The sequence below is a fragment of the Kwoniella shandongensis genome, chromosome 7 (assembly GCF_008629635.2).
Source record: "Kwoniella shandongensis chromosome 7, complete sequence".
Lineage (NCBI taxonomy): Eukaryota > Fungi > Basidiomycota > Tremellomycetes > Tremellales > Cryptococcaceae > Kwoniella > Kwoniella shandongensis.
In genome coordinates, this window is record NC_089293.1 from 925,788 (window position 1) to 950,201 (window position 24,414).

Consider the following 24,414-nt stretch of genomic DNA (forward strand, 5'->3'; position numbering starts at 1 on the left):
GACGGCCGGGGGAGACACAGCAGGGGAGTGCTCACATTGCTGAAAACCTGAACATGACAACTACGTGTGTGAGTGTAAAAAAGCGCTGGATGCCAGCGAACACGGAGAGTATGGAGGACAACCGGAAGTCTCTTGAGGAGAGGAGCAGAACTTCATCTTTACCAAGGTAATCAGTAATTATGCATTGTGGCGCAGTTGTTATCTCTATTTCCGTCTCTGTTCATAGCGGCCGTATCTCAACAGTCCACAGAACCGATTTACTTGTTTCAATCGATACCACTTCTTCCTCTGGTAACAGATGATTCGACGTCGACAAATTCCCATGTAGTGAGGTTTCCCAATCTTCACTGGTCAGCTTTATCTACTAGTCGATCACCCACCAGTATCCCATTTGAGTCCTCTTGTCTTCACCCTAGAGCTGTCGATCCCAACTGGTAGTATCCCGCACGTCTGACCCATTGTCTTGTGGTCAATATGTATGTCGTGCTTGCCCTGCTATTGTCAGCGTCGCCCATCGTCTACAGACATACCTCTCTCAATAGCCACGCCATAGACTCCTCACTGAACACAAATATATCCCTTTCCAGCTTGTGCAGCAGAGACATGGTATGCACCGTTTGGTCCACCCTTCCCGACAAGCCTCCAAGCAAGACCAGGGATACATCTTCAGGAACCTCTTCGATACATTTCATCAAGTCTGTCGAGTATTCGTCATTGTCGTGTTTGATACGAACTCCTCTTGATTCGTAGTACTCTCGCACATCGTCTCGTAGTGAATCAAGGTCACCTTTGATCATGTCCGGCAAATATCTTTTCAAGTGGCAGAGCAAATCAGCAAGTTTGGATTCATGACTGTGTTATTGCAACTTACGACTGGTCTGCATTGTACAATCTGTTAGCGCCTCCGTCTGCACATAGCCTCACATCGGCTGCATGCCACACTTTATCGAGCACGTCCTTCCTGATGGGTTGATTGACAATTATCAGAGCATATCTCTTGGATGACTCTCCTCTTAGTAGCTCTGCACATGTCCAGGTGGTTGTCATTATATCTGGACAAAAGCGAACCCAGATAACGAGGACAGAGAGATGGGGTGATGTTAAGGATGCATGCGATCGAGGCACCCACCACCAATGACCACCAGCTTTGAGCTGACTGTTACGTAATAGAGCTCCGGCCGTGTCCGCCCCGTTCATCGTCACCAATCCAACCCTATATCGTATCGTCTTCAATCTCATCTCTTCATCACTCACTCCTTTCTCTTGTCGTGAAAACTCTCTGCCCCATCAATCGACATCCATTCTCACAGCAATCATGGTCAACGCAGACCCCCGAATCTCAGACAAGGAGCTCCACCAGATCAACGCGGTAAGTCTCTTCTTGCCTTACCCTTGCATTCGTTGCTCATTTATATCAGGCGGCCGCGATCCGTGAATATGGCGTCAACCCAAGAATGGGTGAGTGCGCCGCGACTGTGACTGGCGACTGCTGACAATGTACAGACTACCGTACCGTTGCTGCGGTTAACGGGTAAGCTATATATGATGGACCGCATATGCTGACCTCGCAGACCTTTGGTTGTGCTCGACAACGTCTCGGTGAGTGTCACCATCGTGACTTGCGCTAACCCCTCAGTTCCCATCCTACAACGAGATCGTCCAGCTCACCCTGCCGGATGGTACCGTACGAGGCGGTCAAGTTCTTGAAGTCAGCGGAAAGAAGGCTATCGTGCAGGTGCGTAGGGATCCTCAGACAACGCTGATATATCTAGGTCTTCGAAGGTACTTCCGGCGTCGACACCTCGGCCACCCGTGTCTCCTTCTCTGGTTCCTCCATGAAGTTGGCCGTGTCTGAGGACATGTTGGGGCGAGTCTTCAACGGAAGTGGTAACCCAGTTGACAAGGGACCCAAAGTCTGGGCTGAGGACTACCTTGACATCAACGGTGAGTCACCATGTCACGTTCATTGCTCATCTCTGCAGGATCTCCCATCAACCCATTCTCTCGTATCTATCCTGAAGAGATGATCCAAACGGGTATCTCGACCATTGACACTATGGTGAGTCTCGTCCGTGACAACCCCGCTAACATCCTAGAACTCTATCGCCCGTGGTCAAAAGATCCCTATCTTCTCAGCCGCCGGTCTTCCTCACAACGAGATCGCCGCGCAGATCTGCCGACAAGCCGGTCTTGTCAAGCGACCCGGAGCCAACAAAGGTGTCCATGATGGTCATGAGGACAACTTCTCGATCGTTTTCGCCGCTATGGGTGTCAACATGGAGACTGCTCGTTTCTTCAAACAGGATTTCGAGGAGAGTGGAAGTATTTCAAACTCTACCCTTTTCGTCAACCTGGCCTCCGATCCAACGTAAGTCTAGGCAAGCAGACCTTCGCTGACTTCTTACAGTATCGAGCGTATCATCACCCCTCGTCTTGCTCTTACGACAGCAGAGTACTTCGCGTACCAGCTGGAGAAGCACGTTCTTGTGGTCATGACAGACATGTCGAGGTGAGTTTACTGGTTTAGTTCACCGCTGACCTCAGTTACGCCGACGCTTTGCGAGAAGTGTCCGCTGCTCGTGAAGAAGTCCCAGGTCGACGAGGTTACCCAGGTTACCTTTATACCGATTTGTCCACCCTTTACGAGCGTGCCGGTCGAGTCGAAGGCCGAAACGGTTCCATTACTCAAGTCCCCATCTTGACCATGCCCAACGATGGTAAGCACAGCCGAATATGACGTTTCTGATCGATCTCTAGATATCACCCACCCGATCCCTGATTTGACCGGTTATATTACGGGTGAGTTGCAGCTCAAGTAACTGAGCTAACGAAGCAGAGGGACAAATCTTCGTTGACCGTCAACTCCACAACCGACAAATCTACCCTCCCATCAACGTGTTGCCCTCGCTCTCGCGTCTTATGAAGAGTGCTATTGGCGAGAAACTCACCAGAAAGGATCACGGAGATGTGTCCAACCAGCTGGTGAGTGAACCGATCGCAACGTTGCTGACATGAAGTATGCCAAATATGCCGTTGGAAAGGACGCCGCATCAATGAAGGCAGTTGTCGGTGAGGAGGCTCTTTCTGCTGACGATAAACTCGCTCTTGAGTTCTTGGACCGTTTCGAAAAGGAGTTTGTTGGTCAAGGTAAGTAGCGAGACTTTTTGATCCGTGCTGACTGAGCAGGTGCGTACGAATCTCGAACCATCTTCGAGTCTCTCGACATCGCTTGGGATCTCCTTCGAATCTTCCCCAAGGAATCACTCAACAGAATCAACCCAAAGGTGAGTTCTTGAAAGCTTTGCTAAGCTGATGTCGTTCAGATTCTCGCCGAGTTCTACTCTCGAAAGGCCACCCGACCTGCTGAGAAGCAAGCGGAGGAGGGAAACTTGATAGACGCGTAATTGTATAAATGTTCATGGCAATGTATGGCGCTTGGCTACTTCCTCGTCTAGTTCAACGGTTCTTTCCCAGACCTCCTTGGTCAGCGTCGCGTGAGAATGAGACAGAGCCAGCAATCTCGCAATCTTCATTCTCCGTTTTAGAGTCTCCTCGGGGTCGCTAGCGCCATCTTTCCGCCGTTGGACAAAGTCGTCCTGGATGAGTTGACCAATTTCTTCGGGAATCACCAGTCGAGCAGCATGGGCTGAAGATGAAAGTCTCGCGAGGTAAACTCGGAATGGACTTAAAGACGACGGAGTTGCTTGCTTTGTGCCGTTCTCTCGGATTGGCAGGTGAACATCAACCTGTGGACTATCAGTGGGGCCTAGTCGTTTAAAGATGGACAGACTCACTGGCAGAAGGGTCTTCCCCTGACTCAGCACAATGACCCTAACAGCACAATCCATCTTCAGTCCGTCCATGTAAGGGTAGTCGTACTTTATACGTTGTTCGTTCACACAATCGCTCAAAACCTTGAGATTGCCCAGGGCTTTCTCGTTCAGCTGACCACCACTTCCCATTCCATCCTCGTCCACTATGAGAACGGTTCCTTCCCCAAGCTGCAACAAGCCGGCATCTAGGGATGATGAGTCTGCGGATGCCGGAGAGAAGCGTTGACCGTGAAGGAGCGGTAATGTCAAGGCCAAGGGCACAACACGTGGCGTGACTGACGCAACAACGGAATGCAATGCGGATGTCGCGGTGTTCGATTCTCGCTTGAAGTTGATCGCCAGGGTACCAAGTGGCGGCAAAGCGACAGGTCGGGACGTAGGCGACGAAAGGAGCGACAACAACAAGTATTCAGCAGCGATGCGATCTAGAGGCTCGAACGCGGTGGCTAGGTAGTCTATCAATTTCGCCCGCGTATCTCCATCGTCAGTCTCAGACTCTGCTGGCAGTGGTATATCCGTTTTGGACAAAACATGTATGGTGGGTACAAGGTCGGCGTCCTCGGATTCGTTCGAAGGGAGCGGTGAGGAGGAAAGAATCCCGATGAACTCGTGGGTAGAAGCAGGTCGATACGCATTGTCGTCGTACACCTAAAACATCAGCACAGCAACTTGTTGGCTAACTCACCTTGATCAGCGCTCCTAAGTAGTCGCCTTTACGATCAGGAAGGGGATATTTAGAGTGCACAGAAGCTGGCAGCTCCGTTGTATCTAGTGACAATCCATCGATGTTTTCCGCCAGATCAGCTTGCTTCTTCGCCCAGACCTGTTCCCCAGGTATTCTGTGTACTGATCAGCGCCGTACACAGTGTGAATGACAGCTCACTCACTCCACGCCCCATCCGACCCATCTCTCCTTCAACTTGGCCCAATCGACGATTTCTGACGCTTCGATACCTCCCGGAAGGTAAACCTCCAAAGGGTAGCCAGTATCTTGCAGCAAGCAGTGGAAAGATACGAGTGACAATGGGGCCGAGGCCTTTGAGTAGGGAGGGATCTAGAAAGATATCAGCTGTTGCTAATCAAGATGCACGTACAGATGATGGATCGGCAAGCTGAGCTTTTATCTTCTGTGCGTAAGAGACAACTGTGAGGCAAAGCAAGCTTTTAGCGTGCTGTGTGACAGAAGAGAAACGAAAAGAGCTAGCTATTCACAATCAACATCACTGTCTTCGTGTTCCTTCAGAGCTATATGGATGATCTCGTCTTGAGATGACATGTTGGTGGTAACAGTCTGACTGCAAATCAAGTGAAGATGTGACTTGACGATAATATTGATAATGTTCGTTGCCTTCTTTCGCAAACGCGTTCGAACAAGACACGTGAATGCAACCGGTTTACGTAATTTCATGATCTGCCACGTCCAACTAGCTGGGCCATCCCATCACCAGTACCATCCCACTTGCCATCACCATCCCACCACACATCTTCCAATGTCATCATTATCATCTTTGATTTCCACCTCATCTCTCTCTTTGTACTCTATCACTTCTCAAGCATCCGCGTCACGATGGTGAGAACAGCTGTCGATCTCATTTATGGTCCCACCACGCTGACCTAGCCTTTCTAGTCGGCTCAAGCATCTAAGCCAGTTCCAGTGGAAACCCAACATGAGGACATGATAGTAGGTATTTCACTATACTCTCTTTCTCTCTCTCCCTCCATGCTGACATCTTGCCCTGCTTGTAGCATGACGCTCAACTTGATTACTATGGGAAGCGACTCGCGACATGCTCGTCTGACAAGACTATCCGAGTCTTCAACGTGGTCAAGGGCGAGGCAAAGGGCGAGCCCGTCATCCTTAAAGGGTTCGTTCATGGGCGTCGAGCCACTGCTGACGATTCTTTAGTCACACGGCTCCCGTCTGGCAGCTCGCTTGGGCCCACCCTTCCTTCGGCTCAATCTTAGCTTCATGCTCTTACGATGGCAGGGTATTTATCTGGAAGGAGGTCGGACCAGGTCAAGGCAAGGGCAGTGGAGGCGAGCTTCAGGACGGTTGGGAGAGGATTAAGGAGCACACGTTGCACACTGCGAGTGGTAAGTCGACCTGCTGCAGTACATTGCTGACCAGCAGTCAACTCCATCGCATGGGCTCCCTATGATCTTGGACCCATTCTTGCTTGCGCATCCAGTGATGGCAAGGTATCCGTTCTCAGCTTCCAGAGTGAGTATAGAGCGAAGTATCACGGACCGCTGGTTGCTGAGTGCTTGCTTAGATGACGGATCAACCGATGTTTCTATCTTCCCCGCCCATGGCACTGGCGCCAACGCCGTATCTTGGGCTCCCAGCGTCGTATCTACCACTCCTGCCTCCAACCGCGCAGCACCATCGTCATCCTCTCTCTCGCCTCAAAAACGCTTTGTCACTGCCGGTTCAGATAACCTCATTCGTATCTGGGGATACGACGAGGAAGCCAAGAAGTGGAGCGAGGAGGAGACCATCAGAGGGCACGACGATTGGGTGCGAGACGTTGCTTGGGCACCAAACATCGGCTTGCCTGGCATGTACATTGCGTCCGCCTCACAGGTACGTTCATTCAGCTAAAAGGGCGGAAACATCTGCTTATGCCTGTCGTTATAGGATCGAACTGTCTTGATCCACACTCGTCCATCTCCATCCTCTCCTTGGTCGTCGACGCCTCTTCTCCCTAACGCTCCCAGCTCACAAGATCCTCACTTCCCCGACGCCGTATGGCGTGTCAGCTGGTCTCTGGCCGGAAACATATTGGCAGTGAGCTGCGGAGACGGCAAGGTCAGTCTGTGGAAGGAGGGTGTGGGCCGAGGTTGGGAATGCGTTAGCGACTTTGCCAGCTAGAAGAAGAAAATGTATTCGTAACTATACTTTCCCGCAACGCATATGAGGTATCGTGGGACCCATTCAATCTCGACATATAGCGATCACCACTCACAGCGATTCCACCCCCACACGTGTTTGAATCCATTAATCATTTTGTGGCATACGCCACGAGCTGCTGTTCTGACAAACACGCGCTCATGGACCACGGGACCGACATTTTTGCGTTTCGGCGGGAGTTAGAAGGACACCACCGTGATGTCTGATCACATATGTACTAAGTCCCACCTCACGAAACCACGACTGCAACTCTTCTTACGTCTTTGAGACTTAATGGATCTTGCTCAAAACCTTACCCTCTTCACGTCAACAGGTCGACCGGCTGCTTCACATAGACGCCGTTCACGACCAGGTCACGTACTGTGAAGTAGACGTCGAGGTCCAATGCCATTACGTCGTCTTCCATTGCTCGCTTTAGAAAAAACACGTTGCTCCCGACTGACTCGTCACGAGTCGCGGGTCAGGACCACCCACAAGTTGACGTCCAACCAATCTGACACCACAGTGCCTTCTCATCTCAGTGGTGCATCTCGTGCATCTCTGCGTTGTCGGACATGTCTCACGTGCATGGTCTGCTCAGATGTGGACGCAAAGTGCAAAGACCGATTGCTATCGGACGGGCCGCTGATAATTGAATACATGAGGGACCAGGTACCATCAATGAACATTGGCCTCAAGCATCATACTACCATCGGTAGGTGTACCTGATTGTCCCATGCTCGTTCTCAATCCCAGCGAGAATCTCACAAGCTATCGCCTAATTCTCGACCAGAGCTCTAAGAACTCAATACACGACCCTCAACTAAAAGAGAGTTCTCAGTGGAACGGAGGATGCACGCTAAATCTTTTTAGCTATGTAGATACGATTCCTTGGCTACCTTCGATACCCAAAGGCACATCGTCCCCCAAGATTCGGCCGTCAAGGTCGGACTGAGGTCTGAAAGACCTCGGTTACGTCGAAAGCAGTATTTATGGAGTGCCAATGCTTTCCTGTCGAGCGTTGACCATCACAATAAAACTCCCGCCGCATAGGATAGATCAAGTGAGACACGATCGAGATCGAATGTTCTGTGGAAATGGTCGAAGGTGTGTTTTCCCTTGCCTGAAGTCGGTTGCCGGGATTTGACGTAGCTGGTCAAGGGACTCATTGCTGGGATTCGAGCTCACAGGTCAGATCGGTCCAAGATCACTTCCGTACTGTACTTGGGTTGTTGAGGCTTTGTTGCTGTCCGTTTAATGATATCTCCAAGAATAAACATCCAACACACCTCCGAATACGTCACTAAATCTCGTACCCAAGGTCAATAAGACTCAAAGCATCATCAGACAGCGACTCGTTGGATATCTCAGTCATCGACCAACATGGCTTCAACATTGTTCTATCACTAAAGTACCGAATGCCAGATGTACAATCGTCCAACGCCAATCCGTCACCAAGCTTGTACATACCAGCTCGCCCTTCTGTTCTTTAGGTAGTCTCTTCTCGCCACATGAATTGAGGTTGATTTCCACATCAACAGTCACATAGTCAGTCGGACTGCTACCAGTTTCCACAATTCTCTGGCATATTGTAATGCACCTAGTCACACGGCAAGGCAGAGATACTTTCACCACTACATACCTCCATGGACTGCAAGATCAAATCACAATCCCCCTCCATATCATACAGATGATCAGGCCACAAACCCGCTGAGTGGCCCGGAGCGGAAGATCTCTCACTGAGGTATTGTGGTCCAGCGTCAGAGGCGGGTCCAATGACGAGCCTGTATTGGTAATACGGGATAAGAATACTTCAAGTCCTATAACGAATAGCACGAGTGGAGTACCAAATGTACAAGACTTCGGGTTGACCAGTAGAACACTTCACTTGAACGACAGCAGTGAATTAGACAGACACATATACCTTCGTCACAGGAATAACTATATAAAAGTCCTGCACTCATGTATATTAGAACCGACGACACTGCCAAAACCGTGGGAACCATTCGGAAGTCCAGTTGGTCATATCTGTCGGCAATTTTGTCAAGTGTCAATTCAAATGGATGAGCACAAGGGGCTGATCGACCTATTTGGGCGCCGAGCTGGGGTGTTACAGTTGTAGGTTGTATCAGGTCGTGGCATCCAGAGGGATCCTTCTGTCAGAGGTGGGTCCGTTGACGGGCCCATGAAAGGAATACGGAATAGGAATAGATTAAAGTCCTATCACGAATTGTATGGGTTGAGTACCAAGCGTATGAGACTTGGGGTTGGCTAGTATAGCGCTTCAGTTGTACGACAATAGTGGACTAGACAGAGGAGTATACATTTGTCACAGGAATAGCTATGTACGAGTCTTGTACTCATGTATATAAGTACCAGTAGTACTACTAGAGCCGGGGGAACAATTTGTCAGCCAAGTCGGCCCTGTCCAACATGTCGCCTCTGTGCCAGCTTGAGCTAGAAGAGACCAGCTGGTGAGTCAAAATACCGGGGCCGAATCGGGGTGTCATGACATAAGTCAATTGTACTGTTGTACTGGGACATGACACCTTGGCAGTCATAGTGACAATGTGTAAGGCTGAAAGCTCTCATGCCCCAATACTTTCTTCTCCCTAATACCTTCTTTTCCCTCGTGGATCAAAAATATTGTGAGGAAACTGATTGCTTTGTTCAACACCTGTTCCTTCTGCCACCCCCTTGGCAGAATGAAAATCTACAACTACTGGGATGTTGAACACCAATCTACTGGATACATTTCTTTGTCTGCTAATTCTTCCAAGCATACTCATTTGTTGTGGACCAAGCCTCAGGCTGCAAACTCACTTTCAATAGTTGTGATACAAACTTGGTCTAAGCTAAATCATCAGTAAGTTATCCTGTCTGTGGTGTCAATCGGGCCTTCTGAGGACACATTGTGTCATGAATCCTAATCCACTTTGCCACTTCCAATTATACCTCTGACATTGGATCAGCATTGTATTGACTCATATCAACATCATTTTACCAAACTCATACCCAACTTGTACTGACATTGTGCCGCCTTTGTACTGGACTTGTTCCAAACTCTGTCAGAACTATCAAGTCCTTTCTATATTGCCTAATTATTTCTAGTCCTGCACTGCAGCTGAAAGGTGTCATCGGTGTCACACCAACCAGCCAATGACCGAGATTCAACCCAAACAATGGTGTGGATATGAAGTTCACTCAAGGACTTAAGGGTATAACATATATACAGCTAAGTCGAGACTGATTAGCAGCTGCACGAGCTGTAGCGATGTCAGAGCATAATATAATGGTTGGATGGAAAGCGACAGGTCTTCATCCTTTAACTCCAAGGCGAGTTCTAGGGTATTCCCTATCAACACCACCTCCGACCGCTCCTACACCTTCACAGTGTCCTCTGAGCTCACTCAAAAAACGAGAACGAGGCGTGTTTCCAGCAGTATTTGAGCTCAGCACTCCAGAGGGTCGCATATAGAGTCAATCAAGGCGACTATCGAGTAGTCCCAACAGTCCTCCCAAAATCGATTGATACTTATATACAGTAGCCAATTATTACTAATTTGTCTTTGTATACTTGTTCCAGTGATGAATCTATATTACTTTGTCTAATTCACTACTACTGTACGAGCAAGTCATTCTTCGTGTTAACCCCAAGTCTCATATAACGTTACGCACTCATATATCGGTCACACTCCTTTATCGGACACTCCAGCAAAATTTGATCCAGTCCAAATTTCACCTTGCTCCCTTGCTTATTATGATTTACATGTTACAACCATTTTGATCAGGTATCGGGCATCGAGTGATTGCAGCTATCATCTGATGGTATGTAGACTGCTGGAAGTCACTTCCTTCATCTCGCTGTCCAATGACTGGACGTGTCTAATGAATAGGTGAATGACGTTACCTTGTTGTTAACTAGCTTTAATCATGCGAGGATTAGAACATGTCCCGGTTGAATTATTAACTGCATGTACTGTGAAAAGAATGAAAAGAAGAGAAAGAGAACATCACAATTGAACTAAGGCAAGATGTAAATACCCGTGACCCGTAAGCATTGCTGGTGTCATTTGAGCCAGTGATCATTTGAGTCCGACGGCCTCCTCTTGCTAATCTTTCCAAGCAAACTCCCTTGTCATTGAACAATCCTCAAGCTCACAGCTCACCTTCATCAATTGTGATCCAAGCTTGCCTGGAATCTTCCTTGTCTACCCTGTCTTTGGTGACTACCAGGTCTTCCCAGAACATGTTGTGACAAAGTGGCAAAGTAGATACAAGACTGGTCAATGCAATGCCCCAGACAAGATTGTCATGAAGATATCCTAATAATCACCATAAACACCTCAGAACTAGTTGTTATTCTGCAACCAGTGACCACAATTTACCCAATGAGCGGACATATGTATGAAAATAGGTTCAAATCCTATGCCATGTTGGCGTGGAGCGATATGGAAGGTGTCCAATGGAAAGGACAGTGTTCTGGGCTTGTTGAACTATTGACTATGTTCACATGCCACAGTGGCGAGGACAACAACAGTGGTGATGACAAGAGTAGCAATGATGACGACGAGGGGTGTCGAGTCTAAGACCAGCTGTGTGATTGTATGAGTGAGACTCCAGAATGATACATAGCTGGGAAAGACTGGGGTCTATACGCTTTGCCACCCAAGTTTCCTTCGTGCAATGCTCGCGGATGTGATCCACAGAAGTCTCGCAAAATTCCTGCAGAAGATACGTAAAAGTCTGCGAGCGGAGTTCAACCTGCTGTACGTCACTGTAGTTCGTGTCCTATGCTCATGTATGTAAGTAATAACGACACTACCAGAACCGTGGGAAACCGTTAGTACGTCCTGTCGGCCACATCAGCGCGCAACATCCTGCAGTGTCGACTAGAATAGGCAAGGTCGGACGGCGAGCAGCACAATTCGGGCGCCGGTTTGGTGTGTCACGACTTTGATCGTTTATACCGTTCGTACCGGGTGATGACGACCCACCGACCGCCGCCCATTTAGTCTGCGGTCATCAATCTACACGTCTGCCATGAACGAGAGGTACTGAAGATGATGGAGAGGCCAGCTTACGTACCCTCCAGAAGTAATTTGGGCGCAATTCGGAAAGGTTATTGTGTATCTTTGGCATTTGGTGCCGAGGAACGGGAGTGAACTGAATAGTAATGACAGGAAAAAAAAAGCACTCGGCCGAGTACAGCACATGAGGAACTATCGAGTGTAAGAGAGTTAGGACTTGCATATGGACCCAACGTCACGGTTACAGACCTAGACATCACTGGATGCTTCAGACATCCTGAAAGCCGTCGATGCTGGGGCATCATGAATGATAGTGCAAGACGCGGCGACTAGGCCTGAGGAGTCTCTCGGAACCGAGCAGAAGGGGACCAGATTCATGACACTCAAGAGACTGTCATGCGGAACTAAGTAGTTGCGCGTCCTTCCATCCCGGCGTTGCAGAACATCAATCATTCGCTTGTTGTCTGAGCCTGACATGATCGCCTCGGACCGAAATCATCTTCTATTGAGGACAGCTGTTTCAAGGTCGCACAAAATCTATCCAAGGCAACGCTGTATGTCAGTCTCGAAAAATGGTATGCATGCATGGAATGTAGGTCGTATCAGTTGTGTATATATTGAATATGTGGCTACAGAAGACTTTAGTGGTTTCTCGCATGAATTCAAGATCACGCCTTTCCGAAGCCCCCGGTCTCGGTGATTGCGAATTGCAGCCTTTCACGAAGCTGTTCGTATGTGGCGTAAGGCGGGAGGAGAAGGAGGTTGAAACAAGTACTGGCTTGAGGGAGACTACCTTCTTTCGCGTAGAGCTAAAAGCAGGTGGTTGTCAGCAAAGGATAAGTGTCGGAAGCAGTCAACTGTTTCGCACCTTTTGGATTTGGAAAGGTTGAATACCAGAGCTGCCTTGTAACTGTGTGAAACCTCCCAGAGGGACTCGAGAAGAGGATGTGACAAACATCAGGAACCGAGATCGCTCTTCCTGAGAGAAGCTTCGCAACGCTCTCCAGAACCAAGATATTTCAGGATCCGTAGGCTTCCAGCCGCTCATCCTTCAACATAAATCAGCTACCGCAAAGAGGGACAGACGCCAGGCAGCCAGAAGAAACTCACTGCGTTGCGTTCTTGAGCTCGTCGACGTCCACTGTGGTTATGCCGGAGATGAGGACTATCGGGGTCTTTCAGCAGGGGTGTCCAGCTCTAAACCATTGATGGGCGTCACACAGATACTCACGCTCCAATTGATCTGGCTCAAAGATCTGAATGATCTCGCGGGGAATGATTCTATTGAGACACCGTTAGCGTTGACCATGACATGCACTAGTTCACTCACTCATAGAAGCCGTCAAGGAACGCTTTTATCTGGTCTTTGATAGAGTTGTCCAATCGATAGGAGACGACCAATCGAACGTACTCCTCTTTGTTCTCTTCGGTCACTGGAATTTGGGCGCCACCTTCTTTGAGTTCGACGATCTTCTTCTCGCCAAATTGGTCGTCCTCGGTGGTGAATTCTTGCTGTCGTCGAGAAGCTAATGCGTCAGACGAAGACTTCTAGGCCATCATTACCCAACACTCACGTCAATCACTCCGGTAATATCGTTGTCCAACATCCACTGGAGGGATTTGTGATATCTGTTGGATGAGAATAGTGTCAGCTCAGTCGTACGCTGATCCTGAGCGCGCGACGTACTCTGGATCGATACTCTCCAAATCTCGCATGTCGACGGTCCTACCAAGGATCTGCTTATAGAAAGCGCGATTGAAATATGCGTCCAACAAACGGCCACTACAACGCAATGGATCAGCATGACGGCCCGACGGTCGGCCATCCAAACTTACTCGTAAACAGCTTTGCTATTTTGGACGTCAGCGAAAAGCCTGGATTACAACACTTGTTAAACTTACCCAATCACTCGTCCGACAAACTTGAAATATGAAAGATGATCGCCATTGCTGCGGCAAGATCAGTTTTTGGACCATCATCTTTACTGGCGCACTCACACTGATGAAGCCTTATTTGGTTGGTAGGTCTGCTGGTCGGCAGCACATGGCTCAAAGAGAGCTGGTTAATCGGGTCAGCAGAGGCATAGTCACTTGAGATCAAGTAACGCTTACCAAAATTGGGATCAAAAATCTGCTGCGCAAGGACGCTGTACCACTCTCGAGTCACGCCTCCAGCGTCAACGCCATCCTCGTGGTGGAACTTGACGCTGAGTTTGCCGTATTTGATTTCATCCCCTGTTCGTCGTTGTAGCGCGCGGAAGGAGTCCTCGAACACATACTGCCTTCTAATGTTCAAGTGAAGAACACTAGGAGGCATTGAGTCGTCACGCTTGCGTTTGAGCTTTTGGAAGAACCAGTTGCGCTTGTTGTCGAATTCCAGAACACGAGGGTTTCGAATGAGAAGGGAGAATGAACCACTCAACAGAGAGGGATTGTTTCGGACGATAGTGTTGAGAACTTTACGGTGGGTAGTCGTAAATGAGACGAATAAGTCGGAACTGTCAACACCTGAGGCACTCAACGAAGGCGACCTCGCTTCGCGTTGAGTGCGACTTCGATATTTGGATATGACCATAAGAGCCTCCACGAGAGGTAAGAGGACCATGGCGGTCTGGTCTGAACCCTCCCGTGCTTCGACTAAGGACAGGCAGCGTCCAAGATGTGTCCAGAGATCTTCGAAGTCGAAAGACTCAAATACTTGACTGACTGCGCGCTCTTCCTCGGTCATGTCGTCCACGGGTGCATCAGAATCGACCTTGTTCAAATGAAGGTAATCGATGGTCTTGAGGAGACGAAGGAGTTGAGCCTGCGACGAAGTGGGGTGAGAGAATTTGGCCAACGTCAAGGGTCCTACATCCGCAGAACTACCCTCCAAAGTGGTGGCGAGTTCATCGAGTTGTTCTTGGACCATGACTCCGAGTTCACGGCATCGAGCGCGTAACTCTTGTAAGATGACTTCTTTGGCATCCGGCAGACATGCCAGATTTTGCATAACAACCAACGTTTGGCTGAATGTCGACCTAGTGCATTCCCCAGAGGTTAGACAGTTGACAATGAGTCGCAAGACCGCCGGTGGTATGATGGGGGTCGATTTGGTTGGCGTTTTAGGCGAATCTGAAGGTGGAGCTTCAGAGACGGCGGCAAGTTCGGCTGATTCGGTAGGAGCTTGTTCACGAGCGGTACTTGTAGCTGTTTCGACGTTCTCATGCGACGCAGCGGGAGCTGCTGCAGATTGGTTTTTATACTCGATCAAAGGCCGGGTGATTGTAGCCAATAATGCCGTTACCGTCTCCATCATGCCAGGGGTCTTCGCGAGCAGAGGACGATCCAATAAGCCCAGAAGGACAACGATCGGGAACTTTGTTTGAGGTAAAAGCTTGTCCTTCCCCTTCCCCTTCTTTGACGTGTGCTTGCGCAACCCGACAGGCTGTTCATGCTCGGTCAAGAAGTAAGATACAGCATTGGAGTTTGCGTTGACAATGTAAACCAAAGCTTCGAAACATCGCTGAGCGATGAAAGTCGGGACATGCTCGGTTTGCAAGTGGCTGAATAAGCCCGAAGGAACGACTGCAGCAGCTGGAGAGTCTACGGCCTTGCCTTTCGGTGTGGCCTTCGGAGTCGACACGCCACGTAAAGACATCTGCTGGAAACTGCGGTCCACAGCAGGAAGATCTCCGGAACCATCTTGAACCACCGAAAGAAGAAGGTTGAGCAGATCAGTTCGAGTGTTACTGTTTTCGCAAAGATTGACCATGACTTTGAACAGGTACCCCTTCTTGAGCGTTTGCGGGAAAAAGAGAAGGCGAACCAGCGATGCTATGCCCGGTTTGTCAAGCAGCTGTATAGCTTCGCGATGTGGCTTTTTCGGTGCGGTCGATGACTCGGCGGCAACAGCGACTGATGGGCCGCCAAGAGGATTTCGCGTTGGGATGATGTTGAGGGGGTTTTCAGGTTGCCCAAGCAGCATGACGTCTCGTAATTCGTCTGTCAAGTTGGCAAGGAATCCTGCGGTGCCACCCTGTCCAGCAGCCGATCTACCCGATGGAAGTTGAATACCAGGAGTAGGACGAAAGATGCGACGAGCGTTCTGCATAGCCTCCTGCATGATGACCTCGGCACGGATGTCGGGAGGGAGAGCGTCAAGAAATTCGGCGTTGATCTGCTCAGAAGCCTCCGGGACGTTGGTAGCCGCTGGGCGTCGTTGTCGGTTCTGCTCCCCCATGTACTGCTCGACTACGTCTGCTCGCATATCATCCGGGAGAGCTTGCAAAAATTCGAGATCGATTCCGGTGTCGGTGATATCGACCTCTTGGCCGTGAATGGTGATGATAGTCCGTGCTAGGGTTCCGCCGTCCGCACCATTATCAGTAGAATCAGCGTTCTCCTCTGAACCACCTGATTCAGAGTCGGAGTCATCTGGAAAGCACGTAAGCACCTGGAACCGTTCTGACGAAGACTTACTCATCGCGATGTCTTCGTCCTCGTCATCTTCAGGAGATGGCGAAGACTGTCGGGACCCTGGCAGGGCGACACTTGTGGCCGATTCAAGAGTCTTGTTCTTTTCCACGGCCTCTGCTTTCGCAGCATCAACCTCCGCTTGCTTGAGTCGGGCTTCTTCTTCCTCTGCACGGCGGCGAGCTTCGGGCATAAGTCGGTTGATGATATGAACCACCAGTCGGCTGACCGACTCCGGTTTTGCGGCCGAGCACAACATCATTTCCTCCTGCCATCGATTGAGTGTTGCCAAAGGCACATACGCACTAACAACATTGGTAGCCGTCGAAGATTGACGTTGAGCCGGATTGTTGAGCGCAAAGGTGCGACCGCCGACAGAAAGACCTATCGTGCCACTTTGATCTTGAGCGAAGTCGATTCGAATGGCGTCAGAACCGGCCAGCTGCCGGCTAGCGATCACATTTTCTAACATTTGAACCGCTTCCGAACCCCCCATCTGCTCGATAGCCAACAACAAATCGTTGTAATTGCCACCGCCGAGTGATCGTGGGAGGCCTCGCATTGGCGCTGATTGACTCATTGGATCGGTAATCAAAGGGTGCTGAGCAATGTTCGAAGCTGGCAGAGTTTGGGGAGCGCCAAACAAGCTGACAGCTGCATCTTGATCTGACCGTTCCGTCAGGATAATTGGCAGACGGAACGCTCAATACTACCGACTCACCTGAAAGCAACGATCGATGGCGACGATCACCGAAGCTTTGTGCAGCTCCACCGCTAGACTGGTTCCAACCCCACGGTCCCGCTAACTGGGGGGATTGCCTGAATGCGCTACTTTGTGTAGCGCTGGGGAATGATTCCAGCATCTCGATTTGATCAAACCTATCAACCGGTCGTCAGATGTGCGCTGTTCTTCGCCAAGGTAAGTACTCACTCCTCCTCGTCCTCCATTTCCATATCGTCGAGCTCGCCGTCGTCTCCGAAAAAGCCTACGCTCGGGTCAGTTTGTGCAACCAATGGCAAGAGAAGAATGCGGCCCACCTTCAGCGTGAATGTCATCATCACCTTCATCGTCATCCTGATCATCAGTGGTCAAAGATTCATGATCATCCGGAACGTCCTGAGCGAAAAAATCTCAGTAGACAGCTCCTTGACAGATCAGAGTACTCACCTCCCAAATTTCAGCCTCCTCGTCGTCTCCAGAGCCAAGAATGACCTCTTGATCCATATCTTCGTCGCCATCGGTATCTTCCTCTCCCTCGGCAAGCTCATCAGTCTACGCGAAAAGTGTTAGCCACGGTTAGACCGCAAAACGCTGCGTCTGTCATCGCTCCTACTCACCCAATCGTCATGTTCCATGTCCGTGCCCATCGATTCGTCGTCCGAGGTTTGCATATCCGTGCCGTCGTCGCCGTCCTGCAAGCCAAGTGTAAGCTTCGCGTCATACGAGGGAAGCTCTGACGACGGGAACTTACAGTGAGATCGTCACCCATATCCTGTGGCGGTTAGCTCATCGACTCCAAAGATTCATGACTCACCATATCGTCGTTTTCGTCATCCTCATCTCCGTCATCATCGTCTTCGTCATCACCGAGCTCGCCACCGATCCTACGGATGAATTAGCCAGGGCAAAATCTTGAGAAAGCGAGTCACTCACATTCCAAGCGCAGAATTGCGGTACAGATCCGGCGCGCTCTGATCCTCCTCGATCATCTCGACGTCAGAGTCTGACCCACTGTGAGACGACGATGATTCATCATCATCATCATTGGTGGGCAAAGGATTCTTGGAGTCTCCTTGTTGCTCCTTGTTGGCTTTGCCCCATTTGACAGACAGTTTCGATCTGAACGAGATGAATTAGACACTTTTGTGCGGACTGATATCCTGTACTTACAGATGTTCTAAGGCCTTCAGGAGTGTCACGAGGACATTTCTGATATCGGGGTAATTCAAATCGACCTCGCCAAGGGCAGTGGTAATGAGACCGACAAAGTTCTTCTCCAACATGGTCTTCGCCATCTGCAAGCCCGATTCGTTTGGTTGACGACTGACGACATTCGATCGGGCCATCAACAACCGGGAGATCAACTCCCCTAAGGCCCATAGACGACCGTAACGGATGTTGAGGTCCGTCACGGTAGCCGTTTCCCGCAAAGTCTTGACGACAGCTTCAAGTATAGTTTTCCGTATGGAAATCATGTCTTCCACGTGATCCTTCTGGCCATTGGATGTTGAAACATCGGAACATAGGGCTACAATCATGGAGCTGGCCCATGAGGAGACAGCGATCCGTCGTGCGGAGATCGGTGATCGCTCGCTTTCCGGTGTGATATCCGGTTGAAGAACGACACAGCAGATCAACTCGTTGATCAATGCAGAGATTCCACTTTTGGACTTGCTGATAGCCCCCAAACCGCCATTTCTGAGGGAGGCAACGAAAGCTTTCTTAGCCGAGTTGTATGAGCCAAGAAGCTCGGTAAGGAGGGACATGGTCAGACCTGTGTAGGTGAGAGCGTGTGCGACATCATCGGGTGTAGAGAGAGTGGGCTCGGAAGGTTCGCCTGACGTTTCCAGACAACGGTGCACCGCTTCGCCCAATTCCAGAAGGAGATGGTCAACTACAGGGTGGCTCTGGTACGTGTCTGCAGACTCCTGAAACGGATCCGAAGACGGGACAACTGAAGGTGACTCTTTGGATTCTTCCCGACCTCGGATATGATAGACAGACTGAGGCGGTTTCGGATCATTGAGCGCGCACTCCATTTCGACAGCACGTACGAAACAAGCAGGTTGCCGGAGCGCAGCGGGACGGAGTTGCTTCACAAAATGGTTGATGTCGGCGACCTTGTTTCTTGCCGGGGTGAGCCACTGTTTGATCTCGCTTCGGATGACTTCCGTCACAGTAGCCGGATCTTCGAAAGCGTGCCGGACTATCATGACTAGTAATGGGTGGCATCCCGACAATTTGTCGGACGGCTTCTTGAAGGGTTTCAATGCATTGATGGCTTTGTCGTTGTCGTTGAGTACCGCTTCAGACTGGCGAGACAAGAACACCAACAGGCGAAGACCGGCTATCAACTCATCGCGGGTGACATCCGCGGCAGCAACCAGTTTGGTACATAGTGCCGAGAGGCGGGCATGGACTGGGGCCAGCGCTGGAGCGTCCACAATCACAGCAAGTTCCGGTCCATCTCCGATTTTGACCTTGGTGACCGCGTCGGCTGAAACGAAGACTGATTCGGCGAACAGGAATAAAGCTGGCAGCCAGCGAGGCCTGGGTTCGTTCTCAATAGGCAGGGACGAAAGAACTTCCACCGCCTCTGAGATCATTGCTTCGTTGAGGATGATCCCCTCTCCCGACTTCAGGAAGACAGACAGCAAGCGTAGTCTCGCAGAGATGGATCCCTCTCGCGAAGCATCGTACGCCAGTGATACCTCTAATAATTGCCGCATTAGGTACGTGACCCCTTCCTCGCCAGACGGGAAACAAGCGACGAGGTCGAAAACGAGATCCTCCGCTTGATCAAGCAGCGTGAGGCCGCGAGTGTACATGGAGGGGCGGTATTCGACTCGCAATCGGGTCAATTCGGTTCGAGCAATAGCGGCGGACTCGGGAGTTGCAGATGAAACGGAATCGGGGTCGACGTCCATATTTGTAGGTTCGGGAGCGGGCTCAGGTGCCGATTCCGCTGTGACTTCTGGTATCGGTTCAACAGGTGTCACCTCTGGAGCTGGCTGGTTGTTGACAGGTGGGTCGTCCTGAAAGACGTGAGGCATGCTCAAGATCAACTCCGTGGCGGTAGCGATGTTGTTACGCGCGCGTAAGAGGGCTCTTTCGGCTGCCCCTCGAGGGAAGCCCATATCAACAAGTTGATTGACTCGCGCCGGATCGGCAGTGATAGGAGCTGGTCGAGGCGGATGAGCGACAATGGGTGCGCCAACAGAGGCCGCAGGTTCCGCCTCAGGCGGGGTCTCGTGCTTGCCTTCCATGAGGATGGAAAAGCAACGCACTGTAAGTTTCAAGATCGGGATCGGACAGTGAAGCAGCCAATCAGCTTCCCAGATCTGATGTACAAGCGGGAACACGGCTGAACGGAGGTTGACAAAGAGGTTTGTCGGTACGAAATTCGGATCCCGACGACCTGGCTGGCGTTGTTCTAGCGCATGGGTTTCTGGGTTCTCGAGCAGAGATTTGGGCGAGACGAATGCAACAAGGAGGAGTAAAACGATCTTCAAGCCGGCGGTCGCTTCGACATAAGCGTCTGTTTGTAATTGATTTCTGGAGTTGACATCAATCGCCGCTGTCGCTTCCATTGCGGACACAATCCGTCTCGAGGTGGCGATGAAGTAGTCGAAGCCGCCTTTTCGTTCGAAGGACAGGAATAGCGTGGTGTTTAGGTGTCCTTCCGTGCCCCTCACTGCAAGGAATTAGCTCTGGCTATGATCTTTTGCACGCACACGTATGACTCACCGTCGAACAGCAGCATTGTCACAACTCCTAGGGCCACGGTGTCTATACTAACAGAACTGTCCACGTCGGGTGTTTCTAGGACCTTATCAGCACAACCCTCTACTATGTCGCTCACCTTCGAGATGTCCAATGATGATGACAGCAATACAATCTGCCAGAGCTCGAGCTTGTTCCTTGTGTGCCGGTTCTGGGTTTCGCCTTACAAAGAGCAGTTTGATGATCGCTGGAATGTTAGTCATTGCTAACGCCAAGTCTCACTCACATCTGAAGAATTTGGCGAGAGACGCGTGGAGCCGTGTGGCGAGATACTTCGCACCGCTCTCCTTGGACGGATCATCTGATGTATTGGGTGTCGGTGCAGGAGCAATCTCCTCATTCTCCATCAATCCAGCAGCGGCGTCCGATGGGGGAGGTTTCGATATCCTCAGGAGCGCGTGATGTCGGAAGCATACCCGGTGGACCCGACCCAAATCCTCGATGAATGTGGAACCGTTCGTCACGCCGAGCGCTTTGATGATGGAAGTGCCTATACGTGCGTGAGAGAATGATAGAGCAAACAGCGCTTCGCTCAAGAAAGTGAGGCGGACAGCCAGGCTACGCAGACTGTTGAACTGTTCTCGAATTTCGGGATCGGCGTTGCCTGCGTGCATCGCCAGCCATTTTGACGACACGTCGCTCTCTTTCCAAAGTCCGCTTGATCGGCTCATAGCATCCTGGATGGATGCAACGATTGCGTCGATGAGTTCGACATGACTATGCTCGCCGATGTGTTTCAACAGATGAGCCAAGGAGCTAGCGGCATCCGTACCTCCGAATCGAATCGGTAGACATGGCAGATCGGCAACACCAAGTAGGAGGTCAAGTCCCCCTTCCTTGATAAAGTCCTTCGAGATCCCGGGGCTCCGTAACAGTCCGCTAAGAACCTTTAAGAACGTCAGCGATGGAGACAGTGTTTGACTTACCTTGAACACTCGAGAGAAAGTCGAAAGACAGGGATTAGACGGAGGGGATTGTAAAGGTCGGACTTCGTCAGCTTGCGAACTCTGGGTCTGGGACATTTCTTCCAATGAGTAATCTCGCCGTTGAGTCTCGTCTGGCTGGAAAGCAGCACCCGCATCGGTCGCTTGCTTTAAGAGATTCAGACAAGATTGTAATATGATAGGGCGGAGGGCGGGATGATGACGAGCGAGTTCGTCCAGAGACGAGCCGAGGTGTCTGCCATTATCGCGCTCGTTGAAAACGCTTTCGTGCGATGACAATATGACCGTATTCACGAGGTTGGTGATCACCCCGGGGTGGGCTAACGTATGATCGAGACCCGATTGATTCAGACACATAGCACCAATAGCATTGGAGACGGTCGATATGACCTTTCGATTGTCAGCATAGACAGCTAGAGGGCGTCAACTTACCTCGTATGATGGTGGAACGCCTTGTTCCAACTGGGCATACAGCGTCTGCGGGAGTTGCATCTCTTGAAGTATCGCCAACGAGGTCGGTTCGTTGTGGACAAAAGTCGCCATGGTGTTGATGGCTAATCGTGGTTAGCGGAGCTTGAGATCATAAGACTTACCGAGAGCATAGACCCTAGGGCCAAACTTTGCCGAATCGCCAAAGATACGTTTCAACGATTTTGGAAGGTCAGAGTCGACTAGATTGCGGAGACCTTCTGTCCCTCCAGATGCTTGCATCAAGCGTTGCAGAGATCGAATTATGCTCCGCAACGGGTTATTGGCATAGGCCACTAGGGTTTCTAGCTTGTCAGCGGGGTCCTCCAAACTGTCACTCACCTTCGAGCATGATCTCAGAAGCAGGCTCCAAAGTCGACTCCAGTCGCGTATCAATCTCGATCTGAAACCCGAAGTTAGTTGCGAAAAAGTCGACCGGCCGTGAACTTACCCTAACGCGTTGTACCAATGTATTGACTCCATCAATGGCACTAAAGTTGGAAAGTGCTTGAGGGTTGGAGAATATGATCGAGTCAATGAGTCCGGTCGCTCGTGGGACGTACTAGCAGCAATGTGAGCATTGGTGCGCCGGGCTGAACAATAACTCACGCTATCCCGATATTGACCAACAGTTCCTAACATATTCAACAACAATCGAAGTATGCCGGCACCCATAAGCATATTGTTGTGGACAGAAGAGCTCGAAATAAAGGCTATAAAAGACATGGAAGCGTCGACTAGATCAGGGGAGATATCACCTGAGATATTGTCAGCGACGAGTGGTCGAGAGAACTTTGAGTAAACTCACTTCCTCGGACTAACTGGTCGACCATATTACGGAAGAAGGATATTATGATCCCGTGATTGACATTTGCGCAGACGGCAGTCATGACTTCGCCAGTCTTGGCACGGTGATGGGCACAGGCATCAAGAGCCAATAGGGAAGTCAAAGCCACCTCCTCGCCCACATCTGAAGCGGCACGTAGAACATCGGCCAGTTGTGAAACTAACTCTGGTTCATAGAGGAATAATCCCGATTGAGAGGCATCCTCCGATGATATTTGGACTGAGAAACCTCATCAGCTACGTGAGCGATGTTGGATTGTACGGCTTTGCTCACCATAAGTCGCCAGAGCCAGAAGGCGAATCGCCAACATCTGCCTCCTCGATCGCTTATCCTTCATGAGGATAACAAGTCGCAACTTGTTCAGGGCAAGATATTGATCTTCTAAAGACATGTGATTCTCCTCGGCTAGGATGGCCAGTTGATCTGTATAGTTAAACGAGGATGATGTGGCAATTGCGCTCAGGTCGATCACCGCTGGGCCAGCCTGGCTGGCAGAGCCAGGTTTATATTTGGACAATGGGGTGGACGAGGAGCTTTGATGAGTCTGAAGGGCATGTCGGGGACGAGTAGGAGTCTCCAAGTGGGAGGTCGCAGGCTTGGCCGGCGAAGTGTGTTCCACTAATTTGGATGACTGCGATGTTGGGTAAAACTGCGCTTGAATAGAAGAGAGTGTGTCCGGCAAGGTGAACTCATCCGCCGAGGCTAGAGAGGCAAGGTCGTATCCCGCGTTGATCAGCTTTTCCCACCCTCGACTAAGAGTCAGAAGTCGGTGGAGGATAGCATGACGTTGTGGAGGTTCTAGGGGTGTCTGGACAGCGTATGTCTGAGCGGGGCGAAGGAGAACGAATATGGCGGCATACAGGACATCGAGGTCGTTTGTGAGAAGGAGGTCGGCTAGACGCTACAGAAGGCGTGTGAGCGGGGGGACCAGGAAGGAAGAACATATCAGACTAAGCGCTTACATCGTACGAAGCGAACAGCTTCCGGTTGGTGCAGTTCTCGAGAAGCAATCTTTGTACTCTCAATACCTCCAGCAGCAGCTCCTTGGTTTTGGGAGTGAAATCGTTAATTTGCAGTTTGGTGAGGTCATAGCTCTTGATTGTGTCCTCGAGAAAGGAGTCAAAGCGATCAAGAACGGGGATCCAGGCGTGTAGATCACCCCTGGCATATTTCCAAGACTGAAAAGGTTGGAGGACGTTGACAAGCTCTTGGTCTGAAGCGGCGAGGATTCGCTCAACGAGGGCGGCAACGTCCCGCGACTAGAATTACTTGGTCAGCCCTTGATTCTATTACTTTTGAGTGATGACGAGCTCACCGGTGGGCTCTGCTTCTTGGCCGACTTCTTGACCTTCATTATGACAGGTTCTTAACCATCTAGCTGACAAGGGATAGGTGTTGGTAGGGGGCGACAGAGAAGGTGAACAGGTAGCTGGAAATATCAAC

The 24,414-nt window shown here is 50.5% G+C and overlaps 4 protein-coding genes across 4 annotated transcripts; 2 read left to right on the plus strand and 2 right to left on the minus strand.

Annotated features, from left to right (window-relative positions):
• Positions 1 to 1,315: 1,315 nt before the first annotated feature.
• CI109_104221 (uncharacterized protein) lies at positions 1,316 to 3,404 on the plus strand (the record flags this gene model as incomplete). The annotated part of the gene is made up of 10 exons (XM_065967446.1): positions 1,316 to 1,369; positions 1,419 to 1,458; positions 1,504 to 1,523; positions 1,637 to 1,708; positions 1,773 to 1,887; positions 1,983 to 2,059; positions 2,121 to 2,368; positions 2,545 to 2,717; positions 2,837 to 2,982; positions 3,324 to 3,404. 10 exons carry the CDS (start codon positions 1,316 to 1,318, stop codon positions 3,402 to 3,404), a joined length of 1,026 nt encoding a protein of 341 aa, XP_065823518.1.
• Positions 3,405 to 3,416: 12 nt separating this feature from the next.
• CI109_104222 (uncharacterized protein) lies at positions 3,417 to 5,109 on the minus strand (the record flags this gene model as incomplete). The annotated part of the gene is made up of 6 exons (XM_065967447.1): positions 3,417 to 3,746; positions 3,795 to 4,481; positions 4,579 to 4,672; positions 4,721 to 4,869; positions 4,928 to 4,977; positions 5,046 to 5,109. 6 exons carry the CDS (start codon positions 5,107 to 5,109, stop codon positions 3,417 to 3,419), a joined length of 1,374 nt encoding a protein of 457 aa, XP_065823519.1.
• Positions 5,110 to 5,400: 291 nt separating this feature from the next.
• CI109_104223 (uncharacterized protein) lies at positions 5,401 to 6,705 on the plus strand (the record flags this gene model as incomplete). Its single annotated transcript, XM_065967448.1, has 6 exons — positions 5,401 to 5,403; positions 5,461 to 5,514; positions 5,580 to 5,698; positions 6,023 to 6,054; positions 6,107 to 6,417; positions 6,472 to 6,705. The coding sequence occupies 6 exons, from the start codon at positions 5,401 to 5,403 to the stop codon at positions 6,703 to 6,705; spliced, it is 753 nt and encodes a 250-aa protein (XP_065823520.1).
• Positions 6,706 to 12,421: 5,716 nt separating this feature from the next.
• CI109_104224 (uncharacterized protein) lies at positions 12,422 to 24,325 on the minus strand (the record flags this gene model as incomplete). Its single annotated transcript, XM_032004036.1, has 34 exons — positions 12,422 to 12,562; positions 12,622 to 12,802; positions 12,864 to 12,918; positions 12,985 to 13,034; positions 13,084 to 13,265; positions 13,328 to 13,382; positions 13,441 to 13,536; positions 13,590 to 13,604; positions 13,656 to 13,703; positions 13,752 to 13,812; positions 13,866 to 16,169; positions 16,215 to 16,874; positions 16,930 to 17,087; positions 17,140 to 17,194; positions 17,247 to 17,325; positions 17,377 to 17,481; positions 17,547 to 17,621; positions 17,681 to 17,701; positions 17,744 to 17,813; positions 17,863 to 18,048; positions 18,100 to 20,623; positions 20,677 to 20,751; positions 20,792 to 20,899; positions 20,939 to 21,599; positions 21,639 to 22,046; positions 22,089 to 22,210; positions 22,250 to 22,420; positions 22,467 to 22,527; positions 22,576 to 22,686; positions 22,734 to 22,882; positions 22,933 to 23,190; positions 23,245 to 23,872; positions 23,934 to 24,230; positions 24,287 to 24,325. 34 exons carry the CDS (start codon positions 24,323 to 24,325, stop codon positions 12,422 to 12,424), a joined length of 10,209 nt encoding a protein of 3,402 aa, XP_031861638.1.
• Positions 24,326 to 24,414: the final 89 nt, after the last annotated feature.